Here is a 21,936-nt window from a genome sequence, read left to right on the forward strand (position 1 = left end):
CCTCCTCGGTCACTCCCACCTTTCTCACTGCCGCTGCCTCCCCATAAACAGCAGACTCCATGCAGCACAGACAGGGAGCTGAAGTTCTTCCTTACTCCTTTCCCTCGTGGTGGATCAGTGTGTCCTGGGTTTTAACTACAAGCTAAGTATAAAAATGTGCTGTGCATCGTGCCAAGCACCCGCCTGGCTCCGGGCTGGGGGTGGGCAGAGCCCCCTCCACCAGCAGCTCTGCGGTGCAGACATCTGCCCGCTCATGTCCTGCCTGCTCCTGACCCACGGTGACTGGGGAAAGTCAGAAATGATATGCAGAGAAATCTTCTGAGGTCACTGAGGGCTGAAAAACCACAAGCCCATGATTGAGAAAGTTGACCACACTGGTTAGAGACACAGCACAGCCCAAAGGGGAAGCAAAAATAAATATGGAAAGGCAAAAAGGGGAAGCCAATAGTAATGAATGTAAATGAGATGGGAGGAACCAAAAGGGATAATAAAGCTTAAGGATAACACATCTAAAGGGGGCACAGACAAGTCTCCAGCCAAGAGAGTGAGAATTGAAGGACTCAGGCTGCCCATGGAACTCCCTGACCTGCTGGGGTAATGCAGGACACTGAGAGGCCAAAGTGTTCCATAAATATTTCTCTTCTGTACTTGGGGAAGAGCCAAATGATAAGCCATATCACATAATGATAAATACTTCCCACTTTCACCATGATTTATGACTGTATTAAACAGCTACTACTGAAACTAGACAGTTTTTAACTGGCAGGTCCTGATAACTCACACTTAAAGGGTTTTCAGAGGGCAACGCACTGCCTTGGGCACTAACACAGGGCTGTGTCCCTATTTAAAGCGAGGAGATGTAATTAATTCTACATCTGGCTGCTCTGACATCCCTGCAGAAGGCAAGCAGCCAGTGCTGACAAGGACCCCCAGCACTGGTGGCTGCAAATTGAGCCCAGGCATTCATCAGCTCCACTTCTTGAAGTTTACCTCCAAAAAGAGCAGCTTTTTCTCCTTCTGTTTCAGGTTATTGTCACTGCAAGTAACAGTGCTGTGGGTGGGGATAGGAACAGAGGGGGCACATGGAGATGTGTGAGCTTGGCAAAAGTACATCATCAGTCTCTACTGGCCCAGAAGACTACAACATGACTTTAGGTCACCCCAAATCACAAATTGGTAGTGGTTTCCAAGTGGAAATAGACACTTTGTGAACAGATTATTGGGATAACAAGGAAATAAGAGAGGAAATATCACTGCTGTGAGTCTACATGGTTCAAAGAGACTTAACTGTCTCCAAAACTGATAGATAAATCATTTCTGTAACACAGAAATAAAACATGTGATTTATTACCAGGCAGGAATCAGCCTAATATGCACTACCAGCAGAATGAACTGGCAGACTCATCTCAAAATCCAGGGGAAATCAGGAATTATGACCATCTCTAGCAGACTCTTGGACCATGGTTATTTATTTCTAGTGATTTTGGAGTAGCTGAAGGTGCAATTTTTCTCCTGAGAAGCAAATATAGGGCTTCCATCCGAGACAAGGAGCAGCTCTAGAAACAAGGTGCATTATCAGCTAAACACACTCTTCCAAGTCCAGCACCAGGCAGAAGGTGCTCTAGAAATATGAAGCCAGAGGAATGCTGAATAGGAGCAGCACAGCTATTTTTATTGCTGCATCTATTTGGGGTGCAACATCACTGAGAATGAGATGCCAAAAAACCAGGGAGGATGCCAAGCCATAGACAAGCTTGCTGTGATCCATGGAACAGAGGGTGGGTTCAGCCATGTGCCCACAGCAGGAAAGGGAATTCAGTGATGACAGGCCCATGGCATGGTGGCTGGAAACTGAAGGTGGATCATTCCCATGCTAAACAGAAGAGTGATGTTGTCACTGTGAGAGCAATGAACTGTGATTTAACAGCGAGGGGCATGGTTCCACCTCACTGACAATTTTTAAAAGGACAACTGCACGTGCTTTCTAAAAGCTTCACTTCATAGGAGTTAATTAATAGCAAGCCTCATGGCTTGTTATGCAGATGAAGTGAGTACCACGATATCACCTGGCACCATAACCCACCACCTGTGTCTTGAGCCCCTTCCCAAAAGGATGCAGGAGGACAAGGCACGGCTCTGGTGAAGCCCTTGGCACCAGCACCCATATGCCTGCAGGAAAGTGTTATTCCCAGCAGGTTTTGGACGTGGTGCTGCAAAGGCATGATGCAGGTTAGATAACTGTGATGCCATGTAACACCCTGCACTGTGGCTCTGGACTTCATGGTTTAGGGTGTAAATTGGGGCAGAGATTAAATCATGGGCAGCTTATGGGCTGGCACAGGGTTTAGGGTTGGACTTTGCTTCCTGAAACAACTGAAAATCCCTCTTTTCTTTCAACAGCCTTGAAATCCAAGCTGCTGTGTCCCCTTCTGCAACATTGGGGCTGCTGCTTAAAGTGGAGCCCACATGGTGCCACGGCTCCTCCTGAGTCCCTGCTGTGGCTCATGCCAGCTCACAGCCTGACATTGCCACTTGGGCTTGTTAAAAAAGAACCCAAGACAAAAAAATACCTTGAACCCAACCCTGAATCATTCTGGTATTTTGTGGAATCTGATTCACTGATGGAAACCATTCAAAACACCCACCACCCGCAACTATAGATATCTCCAGTGCCCTCCCACCTCCAGGAAGCACTGATGGAAAAGCTGCCCAAAAGATGAGCAAATGGCTCTCTTGAGAACTAAAAAAACCCAAAACCATTCACAGAGAGGGTGAAGCCCAGGTGCTGCTGCTGCTGCCATCCCAGTACCACACAGCGTTTCCCCTGGAAGCACAACCAGTAGAACCTCCCTGGGTCCATGAGGGACTCAGGAGACCCTCACCTGACTGCCTTCCTCTTGTCAAGGTTTCCCCAAAAGCAGGAGGCCCACAGACTCCCCCCAGCAAGAGCTTGAAGCATTAGCATTCAATTCTAAAAATAAAATTATTTTCCTCCAGGCAGCAAAACAAAATGCAATCCCACGCTCACACAGTGGGGAAGCTGGGACAGAAACCCTGCGATGTGAGACTGCACTGGTGGAGCTGGAAGGTCCAACCACTCTCCAGACAAAGCAGAGGAGGAGGAGGAAGCTGGAGGGTCTATGCAAGCCCACCCCTCTGGTGAGCACAGGACTGCAGACCCACATCCCACCCAGCCACCTGACAAGTCTTGCACAAAGTCAAGTGTCATCTGAAAGTGCTGAAGATCCCACTGGGGTTTAATAAATGGGGTAAAGAGGAATAAGCAGAAAGGATGAGGAGACATAAAATATTACAGAGACCAGAGAATAAGGAGGAAGGGGCACACTCTGGTTGTGTGTTTCTGTGGGCACTAATAAATGGCTGGGGCTAAGAAAGTAAGAAAAACAAGTTTGCTGTCAGCCAGCTGTTCAAGAGTCCACTGCTATCCCCACTCCTGTGGAGCTGCACTAGGGATCCATGGGGAAAGCTGAACAGGTGCCTACAGCAGCCCAGGGGAAGGGATGGGAGGACGCAGAGCAGGAGGGCACCAGGGAGTGCCGAGCAGAGCCCCGCGCTGCCAGCCCGCGCCGGGCTCACCTGGTGCACGCAGACGTTGCACTTGTCACAAAAAACCATCTCGTTGCCATCCTCCCCCTCGGGCGAGCGGCACACGTCACACACCACGTCCTCGTCGTACTCGATGCCCAAGCCCTCCTCGGTCTCGATGGCGATGTTCATGTTCTCGTAGCACATGGTCTCCAGCTCCTCCAGCACTCGCTCCAGGGTGATCTCGTCCAGCTCGGGCTTTTCTGCAAGGCACAAGGAGAAGCGTGAGGGCAGAGCCACCGACGCAGCTCCCACCCGCCCTGGGGAGCGTTTTGCCAGGGGCTGAGCATTTCGTGGCAACTCGAGAACGTGGCAAATCCACAGCGACGGCAAACGCGGCGATTCGGAAAAGGGCTGCTCCTAACTGGGGATGCAGTTTGTATTTCATAGACAGTAACAAAATATTGCTGCTGGCTGAGAGGAAGGAAACCCATTCAGCTGAAGCAATGCGGATAATTGGGGCTGACAGTTTAAATGTTCAAGGAGACAAGTTTGCAAAGATGCTTTCTGCAGCGAGGGCTCAGACAAGCTTTGGCAACACAAAGTCAGTGCTTTAATTGTTGAGACTGAAAATTGACCATTTTAAGGCCAATTAAACGGAAAAGTAAAGCTGAAGCCAAAGGCAGAAACTGAGGATAAATGAGGGGTTTTTTTTGTGTTTGGGTTCAGTGAAATCAGGAGGTCAGACCCAAGTGGGTCTTTTATTCCCCCCACACCAGGATCTTTAATGGAGAGAGATGGCAGAGATGCTTTACCAGAGCTTTCTCCACAGAGACAACCAGGAATATAAGGTCAATAACCAGCAGAGGTTTTTTAGAGCAACAGCCTCTAGGAGTGAGATACCCAGCTGCCTTTAGACAGGGCATGCTGCTACCAGGAGCTCAGCAGCCCCAAAATGGTGCAACACAGAAGACTTCTCCCAGAAGTGCTGCATCCCACCTGCACACAAAGATCCTGGTGCCACAAATGAAATGTGAGGTCACTCCAGGCAAGGAAGAAAATCTGTCAGGAGCAGGAGTGAGGTTTTCTGTAAAGCCCCCATCACACCCTGACTCCCAATAAGCTCTATGTCATCAGAGGAGAAGGGACAGGGACAACAAAAGTACCAGCAGGATGCAATACAAAATGATTAAGACTTTGTAGTTCATTAGTGTGAAATATCCACCACTGGCCAGACAGTGGAGGAGCCTGGCCCAAACCGCTGTCCACCCTTCTTACTCCAAAGTAATGGAAGAAAATACCTCATTTATAAAAAGAGATGGAGAAAAAGGGCTTGAGGAAGAACCCATAAGAACCAGTTACTAATTAAATGTTCAGTGAAAGATCTGGCATCCTGGTCATCTCTCAAGCCACAGTGTGATGTCCCTGTTCTGGGCTGAACTCTGGGCTGCTCTAAAGCCCCAAGGGATGGAGTTGCAGGGAGTCCCAACACCTCTGGCTGGATGGAGCTGGCAGAGGCTGCATCTTTCCCCCCCATAGCCACTGATCAACTGAAAAAAACTCTGTCAAAGGGGAAAGCATCATGTAGGCGAGCTCGGCAAGCAAACACACCATTGTCTGCCTTTTTAAGCTCTTCCCCAATGTTTCACTGGCACGGTTTCCCTTGGCTTGACAAGTCCCTGCAAACATCCAGCCTGGCATTTTACACGTCTATGTCGAGTCTGAGATACCATCTAAGACAGACAACACTGTTCCCTATCACAGCCCTTTCAAGAGCTCGGGCTGCTGTGCTGCAACACGCCAAGGAACCTGCCGGTACCTGTTTGATCCTGCAGCAGCCCCGCCATGGGCGTGGGATCGCAGCCCCAGGCTGGCACAGGCTGCCTGCGGCCTCTGCAGCTCAGCAGTGTGAAGCATCCTGCACTAGCACAGCCCTGAGCACCAGGGCTGGGATGGAGCCACCCCCTTGCTCTTGGCATAGTAATGGTTGGGTGTCATGGCAATGGTTTAGCTTGGAAGGGACTTTAAAGATCTTCTTGTTCCAGCCTCCCCTCCATGGGCAGGGACAACTTCCACTAGACCAGGTTGCTCCAAGCCCTGTCCAAGTGTTCCCTTGAACACTTCCAGCCACAGCTTCTCTGGGTAACTTCCCCACCCTCACAGGGAAAAATTTATTTCCAGTATCTAATCTAAATAGATCCTCTTTCAAATCAAAGCCATCCTCCCTTGTCCTACCATTGCCTGTGTGTTACAGAGAAAGTCAGAGCATTATTTCTGCCTCAATGGAGTCCTTTTACAAACACACCACCCGAGGTGCACTTGCTCAACATGATTTTATGTGAGTATTAAACTAGTCCAGCAAGAATATCCTCCTCTTGGTCAGGGTTTCAACTCCTCGTCTGTGAGTATGAGCCTGGGCATCAGAGTGCCAGTCTGGAGTTACTCCATTCCTCCCAACATTTCAGGCTCTGCTCTTCTGGAAAGCAAAACGATCAAGGTGTTCCCAGTGCTTTTCCCCACACAATTTCCAGAGCTGCCCTGTGCTCATGGGAGAGGGCAGGCAGAGAGCTGGCAGCTGCAGGCAGCAAGAGGAAGGAAAGGGAGGGGGTTTCCCACAGGAATCATGAACTCAACCTTGCCCAGGGTCAGGATCATGCTGGCATTTCCACCATTCCACTTCACCTCGAGTGGAAAGAAGCATCACCGCTCCCACATCCTGAATTTTCCACCATCACCCGCTTAACCCTGGGAAGAAAGTTCATGCTGATCCCACAACTCCTGCGCCAGAGAAGGCTGGAGGCAGAGGGAGAGCAGCACTTTGGTGGGGTTCCCTCACCAGGCTGTGTGGCATGCAGCTGCTCCAGCAGCACACGGGGAGTGTGGATCCATCCCCCTGCACACACACACACACACACACACACACGCTCTCACACTCCACTGAGGTGTAATTACATCAGGAATGCTCTTGCCAAGCGGCATCCCAAACACCTCGGAGCTGATTGAATTGACAATTGCACTTGATGGGGATGAAGCGATTAATCGTTTATGAAACACTAAACAATGGGGCCTGGGGGTGAAGTGCTTTTTCCATTTGTGCTCCACTTATCTCCTTCTGCATCACATGAAGTTTGTGCTACTAAACTCCATTCATAAAATTGTCATCTTTTTGGCTGCAAAAACTCTCTCTTTATTGATTGTGGCCAGCTAAACAGCGAACAAAAAAATTCTCCACCAAAATGCTCCCTGTGTACATGCACAAGTGACACTGTTGTTGTCCCCAGAGAAGGAAAGCAAAGACACAGGCAACTGATCTTGGCCACAATTAACAAATCCAGCGATGTCCACATGTGGGACCATCCCCAGGTCAGCAGACTCTACCTGCTGACCAAGAGAACGGTATTTTCACCTGGTTAAGGTGTGCCAAGGCATTGGACAAGAAAACAAAGCTTTTCTGAGCCCCCACAGAAGACAGCAGTGATAACTACACATTTCTTCAGAGTTTCTGTCTGGAGAGACACAGGCAGAGGTGAGACTTCAATCCCATGCCAATATATTCCCTGACTATTTAGTTCAAAACACCAACACAGGAGGAATATGTCCCATCACCCCTTCCAGGAGGCCACCCACACCCTTTCCCCATTAACACTGAGTTCATTAACAATGATGGGTTTTGATGTGGCTACCCAGCCTCCCTGGAACACCCCAGTATTGCCCCACAGTGGGAAGGGCTGTAATCCAGGGAATGCAGCCTCCCACGGCCTCTCAGATGAGAAAATCTGTCCCCTCTTTGCACAGGGCAGGATGCTGCAGGGTAGCACCTTCCCAGCTAAAGGAAGCACCAGAAAATGGGGCTTGCTTCAGAAATAGAGAAGAGGTGACAGATAATGATGCACTACAGGAGGTCTCTACATCTGATTCATGAAAAGAAAACATGAAGGAACTTTGCTTCAAGCAAAAAAGTCTTCCCTGTGTGTCTGTGTCAGGGTCTGCCATGGTCCCTGCAGCTCCACAGAGCATCCCAGGGGCTCCCAAGGGGCCTGGCCCAACTCCACACAACTCAGCCCTTACAGCTGCCCATACAGCACCAGAGTTTCAGCACTCCATCCCAAAGGAACTGGGATTACTGGGCTGGCACTGCAGCCACAGCGCCGCGCCGGGGAGAAGTACCAGGCACATTCCTTCACACAACGCCGCCCTCCACTGTAATTATTCCTGTAATATTGTAATTTATGTGGCATGAAGGAGCAATATTCTTCTGCTAAATGAATTCTCAGCTACTCCTTGTCGTGGTGTGAGCCAACTCACTGTGAGGGGAGGAAAAAAATAGCTGGAGAGCCACCTTTCACAAAATAGAGCCCTATTTCTGACTGAACTGTGCTCCACTAATATCAATTTACTGAAACAATAAATGCGTTCCCCCTGTGGAGAATACCTGGAGATAGACACTGCTCATGAACAAACAGCTATCAGGACTGCAGGCTGTGCCTTTCGCTGATTCACAGACTATAAACCTGGGAGTCTACTTTTCAGGAAAGATATATATAAAAAAACAAGCAAAATTGCTGCTTTTTAAAATGATAATAAACAAAAAAAAAAAGGGAAAGCAATTGTGAGATGATGTAGGCTTGTCTCGGACTATCTTTGAAAACCTGAGGTGAAAGAATGACAGGTCCCTGATGGGATGGGGTGTTCACACATGGTACAGGGACCACACACTCCAGAAATCTCCTTCCAGCTCACTGGCCTCCAGCTCGCTCCAGGCAAGCCACTTCAGACCTGCCTGCTTTGGCACTCATGGGGACACCAGCCACCCTGCCCTGGGCTGAGTGCCCCCCAGGCATCCTGCAGGGACATCAGGGCACGACAGCCAACCACCTGAACACCACACCAGACCACCTGAGACGCCCAAGCCACCTCCACCCCACCACCTGCAGACACACAACTCTTGGGACGATGCAGCAGTTGTACATTAATCTTTTATCAGTGTTATTTATAAATAGACCTTACATGTAAAGTGTGACCAACACACAGTGAACTGAGCATCCACAGTGAAACCTCCAGACATTTTGTTACAAACACAGCCTGCTAATGCACTTAAAAGATTTACAGGAACCAATTATCACCCTTTCTGCCACCCACCGACATCAATTATTGCTCAAATTTAAGATGATGACAAAATGTTTCAGAAGCCACTTTAGAAGCTGCTGTCTCTCTGCAGCGATGCTTGGCTCTGACAGGGCTGTCCTAGAGCACTCCTGATGAAAGCCTCCTCACCCCATCAGCAGCAAAACTGGAGTATTGCTGGAAACTACTGCAATTACTGCCAGGAATTTATGGAAACAGCAAAACAGCGACTTGACGTAAGAACTGATTGTGCTGAAAATGTGGAGGGAAAATGTGTTAAGAGTCTCCCACTGGTCTCCAACCCTGATAATATATACGTTAATACATCACATACAAACAATTAATACATTCATTTGCACGTGGTATTGATTATCTGAATCTCTAAGGAGATAAATAAACTCAGATCCAGAGGCTTGTGGTGTTTTACAGAGGGGAATAGCTTCAAACTGACAGAAGGCAGGCTGAGATGAGTATTAGGAAGCAATTCTCCCCTGTGAGGGTGCTGAGGCCCTGGCACAGGTTGCCCAGAGAAGCTGTGGCTGCCTCATCCCTGGAAGTGTTCAAGGGCTTGAGGCAAGCAGGGCTAGTGGAGGTTGTCCCTGCCTATGGCAGGGGGCTTGGAATGGGATGAGCTTTAAGGTCCTTTCCAAACCAAGCCATTCTACTATTCTATCCTGGGGTGTCCTGCACAGTGGGACACGGGCACATGGTAATGGGCAGCAGCTGCTTGGAAACAGGCTCTGTCTGGGGAGTGCCAACTTGCTGCCTCAGGGTGAAAAAGGGGCTCCCAGAATCCCAAAAGGATGCAGTGGGATGGGAGCAGCCTCCAAGTGTGACACCCAAGACTGCCAGGGTGGGAAGCAGCCACTCTGTGAGGAGCAGGACTGACAGCAGCCTCTGCTCCACTGAGCACATCTTGCCCAGGGTACTGCACTGACTCCAGCTTATTTCACATCTACTTGACCAATCTCACCTCTGCCGAGGGAGGTATCAGCTCATTAGTACACAGACATATCTCAAGTATGCAGCGATGAATTCCCCCCGGAGCTTCAAAAGCAATCCATGTGACCTTTGCATGTTCCTGCCATAAAATACCAGGAACACCTCCAGCTCCCAAGATAGAAGCTGTGGTGGGCATATGTGAGCAGAATACACCATATGGATTAAGTCAAGGGAATACTTAGAAACTTCGACTCTGCCTTCAGCAAAATTGATTCCGACAACAATTTTAGCAATTTCTTGAGGATTTTCCGTGTGTTTATGAAGTGCCGATCACTGCAAAAGGATCTTTCAGCCTTGGTCTTTGAAGTCTCTCTAGCTCCACTCTTACAATAGCTTTGGATTTAGTGGAGATCAAAAAACACAGCATAAAATGTTAATGTAAAAATGAAGACTTATGGCATGGCTCCTGTCTAAAAGGACAGGCCTGTGCTGCCTGGAATGGCGTGGACATTAATCTGGCTCCGGGCTCCATTCAGTCTTCTTCAGATCCACATTTTTTACAATCTCATATTGCAGCAGCAACAAATAAAACACTTAGGCATGCCTAAACACTGACTTCATCTCCAGCACACAAAGGTTCTTTAAACAGCACATTTCCATCAAGTACAGCAACAGCTACTGAGGCATCTTACTAGGGGGCTTAAAACTATTTAAAGCTCTTTTATGTTTAAAACTTTTGCTTTTCAAGTAAAACCTTTGCTTTCTGGAGCAATTCCACTTAATTGGGAGAAGAGTCAGCAGGCAGAATGCAGAGAGCTGGAGCTATCTGGAGGTTTATCTGATCTTGGTGATAAAATTCTATCCCTGGTGTGACCTAAAAAGGACTGGAAAAGGCATGTGCTGTGTGCTACGTAGACCCACGAAAGGCGAGCTGGATGATCTCATAGGTGTTTTCCAGCTCTCCTCCCCACACATCCTCAGGAGCCAGTCAGAGATCTGGATCCTTCTTTGCCATTAAATATTTTGGGAATGACATACTGTGCCCCTGGACAGCCCAGTGACAACAGTTCAGCCAAACACCCATGAGGAATTTAAACTTCTGCCTACCTCCTAAATTAATGCTGGGAGGTAACTCCTGACTCCTCTGAATAGGAGGAGAGGCTGCCATTCTCTAGTTAAGTCATGTTAATGATCTTGGAGATTAGCAAAGCAGGTTTGGAAATCTCAGGGAGTCATTAATGGTGTCATTAATGTCAAGGGCTTCCGGGAGAAAGCACTATTTATGGACTGCCTTTGGACCAACCCAGCAGGGCAATCCTCTGCCCTGGGTGGGGAAGGGCACCCAAATCCCACCCTGGCTTTTCCCACCTGGGAAGCAGAGGGAGTAAAGCCCCTGCTCGGTCCCAGCCTAGGAGCTGAGCAGCAGTGGATTTGCTACAACAGCTTTCCTCTACCAGCACCAAACCCCATCACTTCCACGGGCAGGGAGGATGCATCCCTCAAAGAAGCCTCCAGCCTCCACAGCAGGCACGGCTGCCATGGTGATGTGACCGTGGCCCTGCAGCCAGGAGCACCAGCTCCCATCCTGCTGCCCACCTGCCAAACCCCCAGCTCCCCACAGCATCAGGGATGGGGCATTATCAAAGCCACATCTTTTCCTTTCCAGCTCACTGGAAAAAATGTACTAGCCCTTGCACTGCTAGAGAAGTTGGGAGCCTAGGGAAGGGGGAAAGATACCAGAATCTATTGGGCTGAAGCTGTATCCGCAGTGGATTTCACATGCCAAACACTGGTTTTCAAAGCTACTCTCTCCCCAGCATATTTAAGGCTCAGTCAGTAATGACAGTGCTCCCTCAGTGACAGGAATGGGCTGGAGAAGCAGGTGATGGGCAGTGATGTTCTCTGCACTGCCACTGCTGAGATCACCTTGGTCCTTATCACCATCTGGAGTTGATGACGGCAGGAAGGCTCAACAGCTTCCTCAGATTCTGTGGTTTCATCCAGCCTGGCCCTGGACAAACATCTCCTAAGGACACTCCTTGGAAAAGATGACTGGCTGATAAATGATGAGATGGAGGGAAAAAAATGCAGCTTGCTCAGAATGGCTGAGGGTCAGCAGCAAAGCACTGCCTGTGCCCTGACCTGGGACTCCCTGGGATGCTGAGGTGCCAGCCCACACACATGCCTGCACGGAGCAGGGGTATGGCTGGCATGGAACTCAAGCTCCCCTCCTAAACTCAACTCATTCCCAAGGCAGTGCTGCTGGAGCAGCCAGCACTCTACCCCAGCACCCGAGGGTTTGGCACATGCCAGCCCAAAGGTGACATAGGGACAGCCAGCAGCCAGTCTGGTCTGGGGCAGGGACTTTTCAATGATCACAACCTTCCATCACCCCAGGAGCTCCACATCTGGACACTGCATTTGAAACCTAATACTTTGAAGAAATTATAAAGCAAGGAAAATTTAATCCAACTGAGCTGGAGAAGCCAAATCTCTGCCCATTTCATTTCTAGAGACTTATGAAATACACACAAGAGGAAGTGTAAATAGACACAACACCTCTCTGGAGCCCAGAGACACTTCTGATGGCCATGCAGCTGTGCAGACGGCAAGGGAAATGTAGCAGGGGATACAGTGAAGGCACAGCAAGGTCAGAATGATGCCCAGTGTGGTTGAAGGTGGTTTCTTGATGCAACAACAGCAGCTGTGCAGGGTTAGGAAGGGTGGATCCTCTGCAAGTCCTGAGCAAGACTGAGGCACTTGCCTTTATCCAGCAGCACCCTCTGCTCTGCCCAAGGACTTCAGTGTAGCTGCCAGTGCCTCAAAACCTGTGTGTGCTAATGACAGAGCTGAGGCTAATACAGAACCATCTAATGAGGGCAGAAGTGACTTCTGATTTCTCTGTGATGCTACAGGCTCCACAATGTTGAGATTCTGGGAAACCCAATATACAGGATAACTATACCAGATAATCAGAGAAACTGTGAGAGCAGCTTCTACAACTTTCTCAAGGTCATGGTAACAAAATTTCATTGTAAATCATAAGCACACCAGAAGGACAGATCTTCCAAAAACAAGATCCATCAATGTCATGGCCAACTTCTGAGCTCGCTCGTGCTCCATGCAAGCTCACTGAACTGCATCTTCCTGACCTCATCCTGAATCCTGCTGCAGCCCTCAACCAGCTGCCTGTGAGAGCCAGCACAACCCTCCTGCTCCACAGTGCACTATCCCATCTGCTCGAGCACCTGGTCAGCCCTCACTGACCTCACAAGGTGAATGCTTTATTGAGGTATTACTCTTACCTGCAGAGCAGCAGCCACACCACAGCAACCTTCCCTAACAAGGACTGGAAAATCCCTCCACAGTCTGGCAGGACTACACACACCCGTGGGTCTGTGCCAACAAATTTGCCCAGCAGACCATGCTAAGCACTAGTGCCAATGGTCAAATTCCAAGCTCAGGTACTTGCACTCAACCAAAATCCCCTAAAGGATTTGAAGAATGTGCAGTGATATAACAGCAGTGATGCAGGCAATGTTATGCTGTGGTATCTAGAGATGCCTGGAACAGGAAACAATCAGGACCAGCATTTCTGACATTTCTTCTTCAAGGCCTTTAGTTCCACATGCTTACTCAAAAAGCCTGAATACCCACTGTGGGACACCCAGGCCATAAAGGGAAAATAAAACAGCAATACCCACCCATCTCCTTGAGCTCCATGTTAACAAGTTCCAACCAGCAGGCATCGAGCTCGTCCAGGTCATAGCGGCTCATTCCTTGCAAGTAAGTCCTTGTAGCTTCTGAAATCTCAGAGACAGGCAGGCTGCTCGGTGAGACCTGTGAAAGAGAGCTCTCCAGCTGGGGGATGATCCTGGAAGAAAAGAAGGGGAGGTTCAGAAAGAGCTACAACTCAGAAAAATATTCTGTTTCTTGCCATGGAGGGTGAGACCACACTGGACACCTGACTGTGAAGGAAAACAAACCACTGCACCTGAAGTCAGTCCATGGGCCAGCACTGACAGACAGCCTCAGCAGAACTCCTATAGCAAGAGTGTTCCCATTCACCCATAGAAATTAACTCTTTACATGAGAAAAATGGGGAGCAATGGAGATGATGATCTAAGTACTGACAGCAAGGCACATTTCAGCACACTTGGCACTGGGGAAGATCTCATGGTGGCCTGTGAGATTTGTTCTGAGTGCTCTCTAATCACAACCAGAGAGATGGAGAGAGGAGCTGCCTCATCTGCTGCAAACTCCCTGCACAGAGAGCAACCAGGCTCTGGCTGTCAGCTCTTCTGCCTTTCCTTGGCAACTCTGCAGCAATATGCATGATACTTGCCATGCACATGTCAACAGTGTCACGCCTAATGACATGCAAGCAGAGGACAAGCTGGAAATGAGAAGCAGCCTGTGGTGCCAGCTGACAGATCTCAGTGAAGTTGGGAGCTGGAGCTTGCTGCAGTATTTGCACAGCTCAAACTTCCTCCCCTGAAATCCACCTCCTGGCACAGATACCAAGCCAGAAAGATGCTGCAAAGAAACGGCAACCAAACATACCTCACTGCAGCACGTCAGCCCCTTCCAAACAGCTTCTCCCCATGCAAAGCTGGAGGACCCAGCCCTGCTCTTGCACCAGTGCCAGCTGGGAAGGCTTTTATTTGCCTTCTGTCCTGCTATGTAAGCTAATGTCAGAGCACTGAGTGCCTTGTGCTCTGTGATGTGTCTGGGGCAAAGCCATGGTGTCCATCACAGAACCAGATGAATTGTGGTACCCGATGCTCCAAGGTCTGCATGTGCCAAGGAGAGACACTTGAGCCCAGCTGTCCTTGGGAATGAGACCCTACCTCCTGCCCTGCCCATGGTCAGGAAGGAAATCTGTAGCACGGCAGGAAAATGAACCTGGAGTTCCTACAGACCCAGACATGCAATTTAATTGCTGTCCTCTGTGGTCACAAATACTGGAGGTACTTCCAGAGCTACCAGCAGGAGAAGCAACAACTAATGGCTCAGAGAGGGAAACATCAAGAAGTGGGTTCTTATTATCTCTTTTGCTTCACTTTCCCCACCAGTAAATTAAAAATAAAGATGTGACACAATGTCCTGGGTTATCTCCAAATTTATGTTAAAGAACCAAAAGGTTCCCACATTTTAAAACAATCTAGGATAGGACTTGGGGATTCACTGATGCAGAGAGCAGTCATTAACCTGGAACTAGGCATGCTCCAGCCACAGCTTCAGGATTGGCATCTAAGGAGCTCCCAAACCCCTAAAACCACAGAATCACAGAATAGATGGGTTTGGAGGGAACCTCAAAGATCACCCATTTCCAACACCCCCTGCCATGGGCAGGGACAATTTCCCCTATCCCAGGTTGCTCCAAGCCCCATACAGCCTGGGCTTGGGCACTTCCAGGGATGGAGCAGCCAACAACTTCTCTGGGCAACCTGTGCCAAGGCCTCACCACTCTCACCGGAAAGAATTCCTTCCTAGTATATAATCTAAAATCTGCCCTCTGTCAGTTCAAAGCTACTCCACCCTGTCCAGTCACTACACACCCATCTCAAAAGTCCCCGTCCAGACTTTCTTGTAGCCCCTTTAGCCACTGAAAGATTCTATTAACAAAAAAATAAAGTGGGGGCTGCTGGTGCAACGTGCATTGGTTCATGTCAGACTGAACCTCTCCTTCCCACGAGCCCAAGTCTGGGTCATCCCTCACAGAAACAGAGCCTGGGTGTGGGAGCAGCCAGGCTGGGCACAGCCTTGTTAGAGGAGAGAAAAAAACAGTCCTCCACCTGCAAGGGATGCTTCTGTTGGGAAGAGCTGCCTGAGCAGGCACGAGGTCAGGGCCATAAGCCCTCATTAAGCCAAGTTACACAAGCTGCTCACCCAAAAGCCCCTGCAACAGGTGATGCTCTGACACCGAGCCAGCCACGGATGCTCGGGATGGCAGGAGGAAAAGAGCTGCTATTTTTACCCTGGCATAAAATTGCAAAGATTAATGCTCTGTGTACATATCAAAGGAGCATCCTGAACAGGTCATTTACTGTATTGACAGCACTGAAATGCACTCGGCGTGATAAGGATGCTGACGTGGCTGGAGTTATCTCACACAGTGCACGGGATACTGCCCGTGTGTGGGACACAGCTCCTGCCTGAGCCTGGGCACGTCCCCTCCCACCTGGGCACACAGCCTCCACTTCCTTTCTGCAGATATCTTATGGAAAACTTTTGCTGAACCTGATGCTCAGAGACAGGAGGCAAGTGACTCTCCCCTCGAGTCCGTACCAGCCTCCCAGCCCCCCCAGACCTGGATTCATGCTTACACTCTCAGGTCCTGGCTTTGCACAGTCCCTGGTGATGCAGAGGGCACAGGGAGCTCAGGGGCTCACTGATGGTAACAGCTCCACAGTGATCAACATCCAGCTTTTTCTAACACTGTAATTAAATGCAGTTTGATTTGGTTTAATGGGAACTGGCACTCAGAGAGTGACATTCTGCCTCTCACCACGTCACTGATGATGAAGATCAAGGTAATGAAGATACAAACATCTAACAAGCTCACCAGCACTCTGTTAAAAGGTCTGAGACATGCCAATGGAGTGATGGCAGGTGCCTCTCCCCATCTGGGAACACAGGGATCAGAGAGGGATGATAGGTGCTGCAGCACTCAGCAGACACTTTCCTACAAGGAATAAGTATTAATATAAAAAGTTCTTAAGAGGATCACTAAACTTTACTTTTGAAATTTCCTCCCCACAACCTCATGCTGATCTGGCAGCATGGGCTGGGATCCCCTGGAGTTAACTCAGGCATGGGGATGTTGGGACATATTCGTGCCATTTTCTCAGCATTTCAAATATTAGCAAACAGAGATGGTCAGAAATGAAGAAACTGAAATAGCTCATAAATTATTTTTTATACGGTGAGAAACTTGTATAACCCTATGAAGACCTGCTGGAAGCCTGGTCCAGATCAATTCTGGAACTCATCTCCAGCACTCAGTTAAAAACAAGGGTTTTATGGCTTGCAAACAATTCAGCAAACCCTAAGGGGAGCCTGTGCCTGTTCCCATGAACATTCCTCCCACCCTGAGGGGAGCTGAAGGCTGCCAGATGCTGAGGCTCACATGGGGCATCCCAATGCCCCAGAGGTGCACAGCCTGCCACTGATTCCTGGATTTGCTTTGATGGATAAAATCACGCTCCTAAAAAGCAGCCCACTCCTTCCTGACACATGCCAACACACCTGCAAAGGGCTTCCTGGTGCTGAGACACAAAGATCAGTGACTGCAGTGATGGTGCCTTAGGACAGGAGGAGCTTTGGGAGCTGAAGTCCACTACAGTTACTACTTAAACTACAGCTAAAGACAAGAGAGCAATCCTTTGGAACAGACCATGCCCTGCCTCTCAGCGACACAGAAAACAGACCAAGCTGGGCTCCCTTCCTCACCTCCAGTAGCTTTGAGAAACTGGAGCCCAGAAGTTGCAAGCTTTTTGCTGTCCAAACGCTGCAGTGGATAGACAGTGAGAAAAAGGGAACAGAGCACAGAGGCTGCCCTCACCAGTGTCTATCCATCTCCTGCTGGGCTCCAAGAGCTGGGGATGTCATCAGGGCTCCCCTTTTGTGCAGGGACAAGTCTTAGTCCATTGGGAAACCATGTTTGCAAACAGCTGCTCTGTGGACAAAGAAATACCCGGGTGACGAGGAGTCTGCACAGGAGCCACCAACACACCCAAATTCACCATCACAGCAAAGAATCACAGAGGCAAAGCCTCCACCAAGAGCCAGACCATTCACAGAAGCTCGATTACAAAGGGAGGAGCATTTATTCCTTTATTTATCCAGAGACACAGCACTATTTTAAACTCCTGTATCAATCAAAGGCTGATTTTAAATGAAAGGTTGAAAATTGGGATCAGCCTGAAAATCACAACAAACCTGAGGCCATTAGTCTGAAAGTGGGTCTCAAGGGCACTTGAGGAAAAGGAGTAAGTGGACCCCAACACTCTTGAGGATCACATCTATCCCTGGAGAAGATTACACAGCAATAAAATATGCTCAGCAAATTCCCATGGTTAATCATCTCTGTAAACTGAATGCTTCACTTGGCTGAAGGGAGAAGGCTTTTTTCCCTATATGCTCCCTTTTAATATATCAGATAGAAATAATTAATCCTACATAGTGTTTCTCATCTAAAAATACTTAATTTTATTACAATGAAGACATTAGTCAGTAATATTTTCTTTACCTCCATTCCAGTCTAAATTAGTCTTGTCCAATGTCCATAAATAAGAGAGCTTAAGAAAGTCAGTGGAATGATAGCTCTGCCAGCAACCTTCAGTGCTGATGCTGTTCCTACTGCCAGCTCTGCTTATGGGGGAATTCTCCTGTGGCACACGACTTTAAAAGGGCAATTTAAAGGGATGATTTTCACTTTCTGTTTATTAAAATAGTATTTAGCAGGCCATTTGGACCGGATGCCACATTTTCTTATGAACTTCAGCTAATACATTGTATAGATGGTATTGCTTCTTAACAGCAGAGCAGAATTTAAGTTAGAAAAAGTGCCTGGGGGTGTAAGGGTGAAGGATAGGGTTGGAGATAGTGGTGTATGGTCACAATAATGAGCCACAACCCACACACAAAGGTTTGTGATCCTCAGCGTTCCCACACCCAGATTTACTGACCATGTTACTCCTACTCCTTGTATTATTATGGCTTCTAGTAAAGGCTATAAAACCATGAGCCAAAAACTATACTTCCAAAGCTGGGCTCAAAGACAAGAGAGAATGCCAAGAAGATAATATATGTTTAGGTTTCAAATTAACTGGCCTGAGGTTCAGACCTGCAAGCAAGCTGGCCTGACCAGCTGGATGAGTCTAAAAGTGCCTTTAGGATCCAGGTCTTGGTGCTAACAGGTCCCTGTGCACTTCACCCCTTCCTTCCTTGGCTGAAGATACTCCAGGTAACATCTGGACCACTGTGGTCAGCAGCACAGAGAGCTCAGAGCCCTGTGGGCACCCTGCTGTCATCCCTGGCATAAGCCACCTGGCACTAGGGCCCCTGGACCCTGCAGGAGGGACCACAGGTACCCAGAATCTGTCAACACATCCCCCTGTGGATGGAGAAGAGATGGCTGGTCCCAGAGAGGGAAAAGAGAGGTGACACAGTGTATCTCAACAGGGCACTGTAACCAACCCCTTTTATTTTAAAACAAACAAGAACCTGAGAAGAATGAGATGGCACTGCTGGGACCACTTTGTGCAGAAAATAAATGATTTCCAGTATTTACTTATTGACTGCTAGAGCCAAAACCCCCTCAAGATTTGGCAAGAGCCTCTGAAAATCCATGAAAATTTATCATACATACATCAACAGAGCAGCCACGGGAATGGGAACCTCTGGTCTGGGAAGGGAAACCTGTGATGGCTGATGGCCCCTCTGCCACCCAGTTTGCACCATTTGTAGGCTATTTTCATGGCAGGGGCTGTAACAAGCACATTCCTAGCAAAAAAGGTTGATGGAGGGAACTTAACATCAGCCCTTCCCGTGTACATCCATGCCTGAGCAGCTCAGTGCCACCGTGCAGTCTGTCCCCACTGCTGCTGATGGGCACAGCGGGTGGCTGGGCTGGCACTGCCCTGTGCAATAACCCAAACCTTCCTTTAGGTGCTCGTCCCAAACCTGCACAGGCAGTTACACACACAGTCCAGCCATCAAGCTCCACTCAGCTTTTGCTGCTGTACTGAGAGAACAAAGCAGCTGAATTTGGCCCCAGGAGGATCTACCAAGCTCCAGTAACGTGCCCAAAACGCACCCCCGACTGCACGGACACGGGTGGCTAATGCTCAGCTCTGTGAAGGTCCCTTTGTGCTACCCAAGTGGCACTGAGGATGCTGAGGAAGGGGTTAATGCTGCTTGCAGCAGCGTCCTGCCCCCCGGGTACCAGCAGCCAGTGAGTGCAGCTCCAGGTGACGTAATGCCTGGGTGGTGAGCAGGCTGCCTCCCATCCTCCTGCTGGAGATGGATGCGCCAGGGACCACAGCCAGGGACCACAGGATGTGTCAGGGACCCCGGCACATCTCAGGGACCCCAGAACGTCTCAGGGACTCCAGCACATCTCAGGGACCCTGGCATGTCTCACCCTGCTGTCCCCAGCCAGGCAGGGACCAGCCCAGCACAGGGTGCTGCAGCTACGCCCACCCTCCCTTTAGCTGCCGCTGCCCAGCTGAATTCTGACACTCAGTGAATATCTGAAATTTTCATTATTTTAAAACATCCCCAGCCACAGGGAGCATCTGATCCGTGAGCAGCACAGCACAGCTCCGCAGGGTACAGCCTCGGCACATCGAACTCCTTTCAGCTCCAGGACCATTCAAGGGCTCTCTCTCTGGGCTTGGAAATCTCCCTGTGACAATCCCATTTCCATGCAGAACGTTAAGGATGGGGTAAGGTGACCCCTCTGGAGCTGCTGGCAATTTAGGATTTACATAGGCAGGTTCTGGAAGTTTTACAGAAATGCAGCTGAAGCTCCCAATTACAGTTAACAGGTGCAGTAAGAAAAATGTTTAGTTGTTCCCTCCCCACCTGAAATCTCCTCTAACAGCCTGTAACCATAGTGGGTCCTTCCAGGCCCCTGCAATAACATAATCCTCTAAGGAGAAAGTGATTCACTCTTCTTTGATGTGATAAAAAGAGGAAAACAAGTGAACAGGAGGCACTAAACAGCCATCTTGTGAAACCCAGACAGCTTTTCCAATTCCATTTCTGAGCTGTTTATCACCACATAAAAAGCCTGATACCCAGCAGACTGGAGGAAGACCAGTGCTGATGTCCCTGTCTTTCTCACATTTATATTCCAACCTAAATCTCACTGAGATTTAGCTCAACAAATGAATTGTTTAAGTTACAACTCTGATTCAGTGCCCAGAGAATAATTTTGATGTAGATGGGAGGGGGGACCTGCTACAGAAAAATTGAGGTGCAGAGCAGAGTCTGCTCTCCCAAGGCAGAGGACAGCACCATAGCACAGCAGGGTTCATCTCCACAACTTCTGTGAGAGGAAAACCACAGCTGCAGGGACACAGCAATGGCTGGGCAGTGGTTTGCTGGTGGGCTGACTGGAACAACAAAATGCAGATGTTTTTCTGGCAGACTAGACAAAAGCAGTGTCTGGGCTGAGAGCAAAATACACACATAATTTCTGATGCTGTGCAAAGATCTTCTCCATATTCCTTTCCACCTTTTCTCTCTGTGCCACTGAGCTCTAACAGTGGTGTTGAAGGCAGCAGGGGGACTGTGCCCTGCAGCTGGGAGGTGCCACAGCCTGTGCTGCTCTTGTGGCTCTGAAACCCAGCAAAACACAGCAGCCTCCAGATCCAGGGCAGCTACAGAGGACACTCACACTGCATCTTCTCCCTGCAGGCAAGCAGGGCAGAGCCAACCCCAGCACCCACAGGTGCTGCTCTCCCCCTTCTCCCAGAGCATCACTGACCCACCTGGGGGCCCTTCAGGGACCCATGTCACACAGCAACCTTCTCCCAACTCAGCCTGAAGGCTGCCAGTATTCTGCTTATTTCCATTTAGGTGATATATGTCATGGAAGTGCTACTAGAGAAGCCAGGAACACTCGAGTGTGTGTTTTCTGGATGTAAAAAGACAAAAAAAAGTTGCTTCTTTATGTAACTTAAGCCAAGCTACTAACATTAAAGGATCTGGAAATAATTATCCCAGCCAGATAATGTTTCCATAATTACTTCAGTAATGCAAACAGCTCCACTTGCTTTTGTATCCACCTACTAATGGAGACCAGAAACAGAAGACATGAGCAATGGTGGCAGCTCTGCACCTGCCATGGTCTGAGCATGAGCCATGGCAGATCAAGACCTGGACAAATCCCCCTGACACTGCTACTCACAGAGCTGAGTATGGCAAAGCTCAAAACACAGACACAAGATGACAGCTCCCATCCACCAGCATGGTGTCCTCACACAGCTCTCCTTAAAGAAACCCAGCAAAGCTCTGAGGAATTTGAAAAGGCAGCATCCAGCCTCTTTTAATGTGTTCTGGATCACTGAACTAACACTGAACCCTGAAACACATGGGAACAGCTCTGACCCTCAGACACTCGAAGCAGCCCACAGCCCATCCCAGAAAACAAGGAGGGATCATTCTGCCACTTCCACCATCGCCACACTTGTTTGGGTGCACCTCATGAGACCCCAGAATGGTTTGAATTGGAAGAGACTTTTAGAGGTCACCTAATCCAAGCCCCATGCCATGAGCAGGGACACCTTCAACTAGATCAGATTTTCCAGA

At 49.0% G+C, this 21,936-nt stretch overlaps 1 protein-coding gene across 1 annotated transcript in view; it reads right to left on the reverse strand.

The window, feature by feature from the left end:
• JADE2 (jade family PHD finger 2) overlaps positions 1 to 21,936 on the reverse strand; it is a 68,682-nt gene that overhangs the window by 22,014 nt on the left and 24,732 nt on the right. Inside the window, 2 exon segments of the mRNA XM_021549502.3 lie at positions 3,598 to 3,809; positions 13,317 to 13,486. Coding sequence (XP_021405177.2) covers positions 3,598 to 3,809; positions 13,317 to 13,486 — 382 coding nt within the window.

The sequence above is a fragment of the Lonchura striata genome, chromosome 15 (assembly GCF_046129695.1).
Source record: "Lonchura striata isolate bLonStr1 chromosome 15, bLonStr1.mat, whole genome shotgun sequence".
NCBI lineage: Eukaryota > Metazoa > Chordata > Aves > Passeriformes > Estrildidae > Lonchura > Lonchura striata.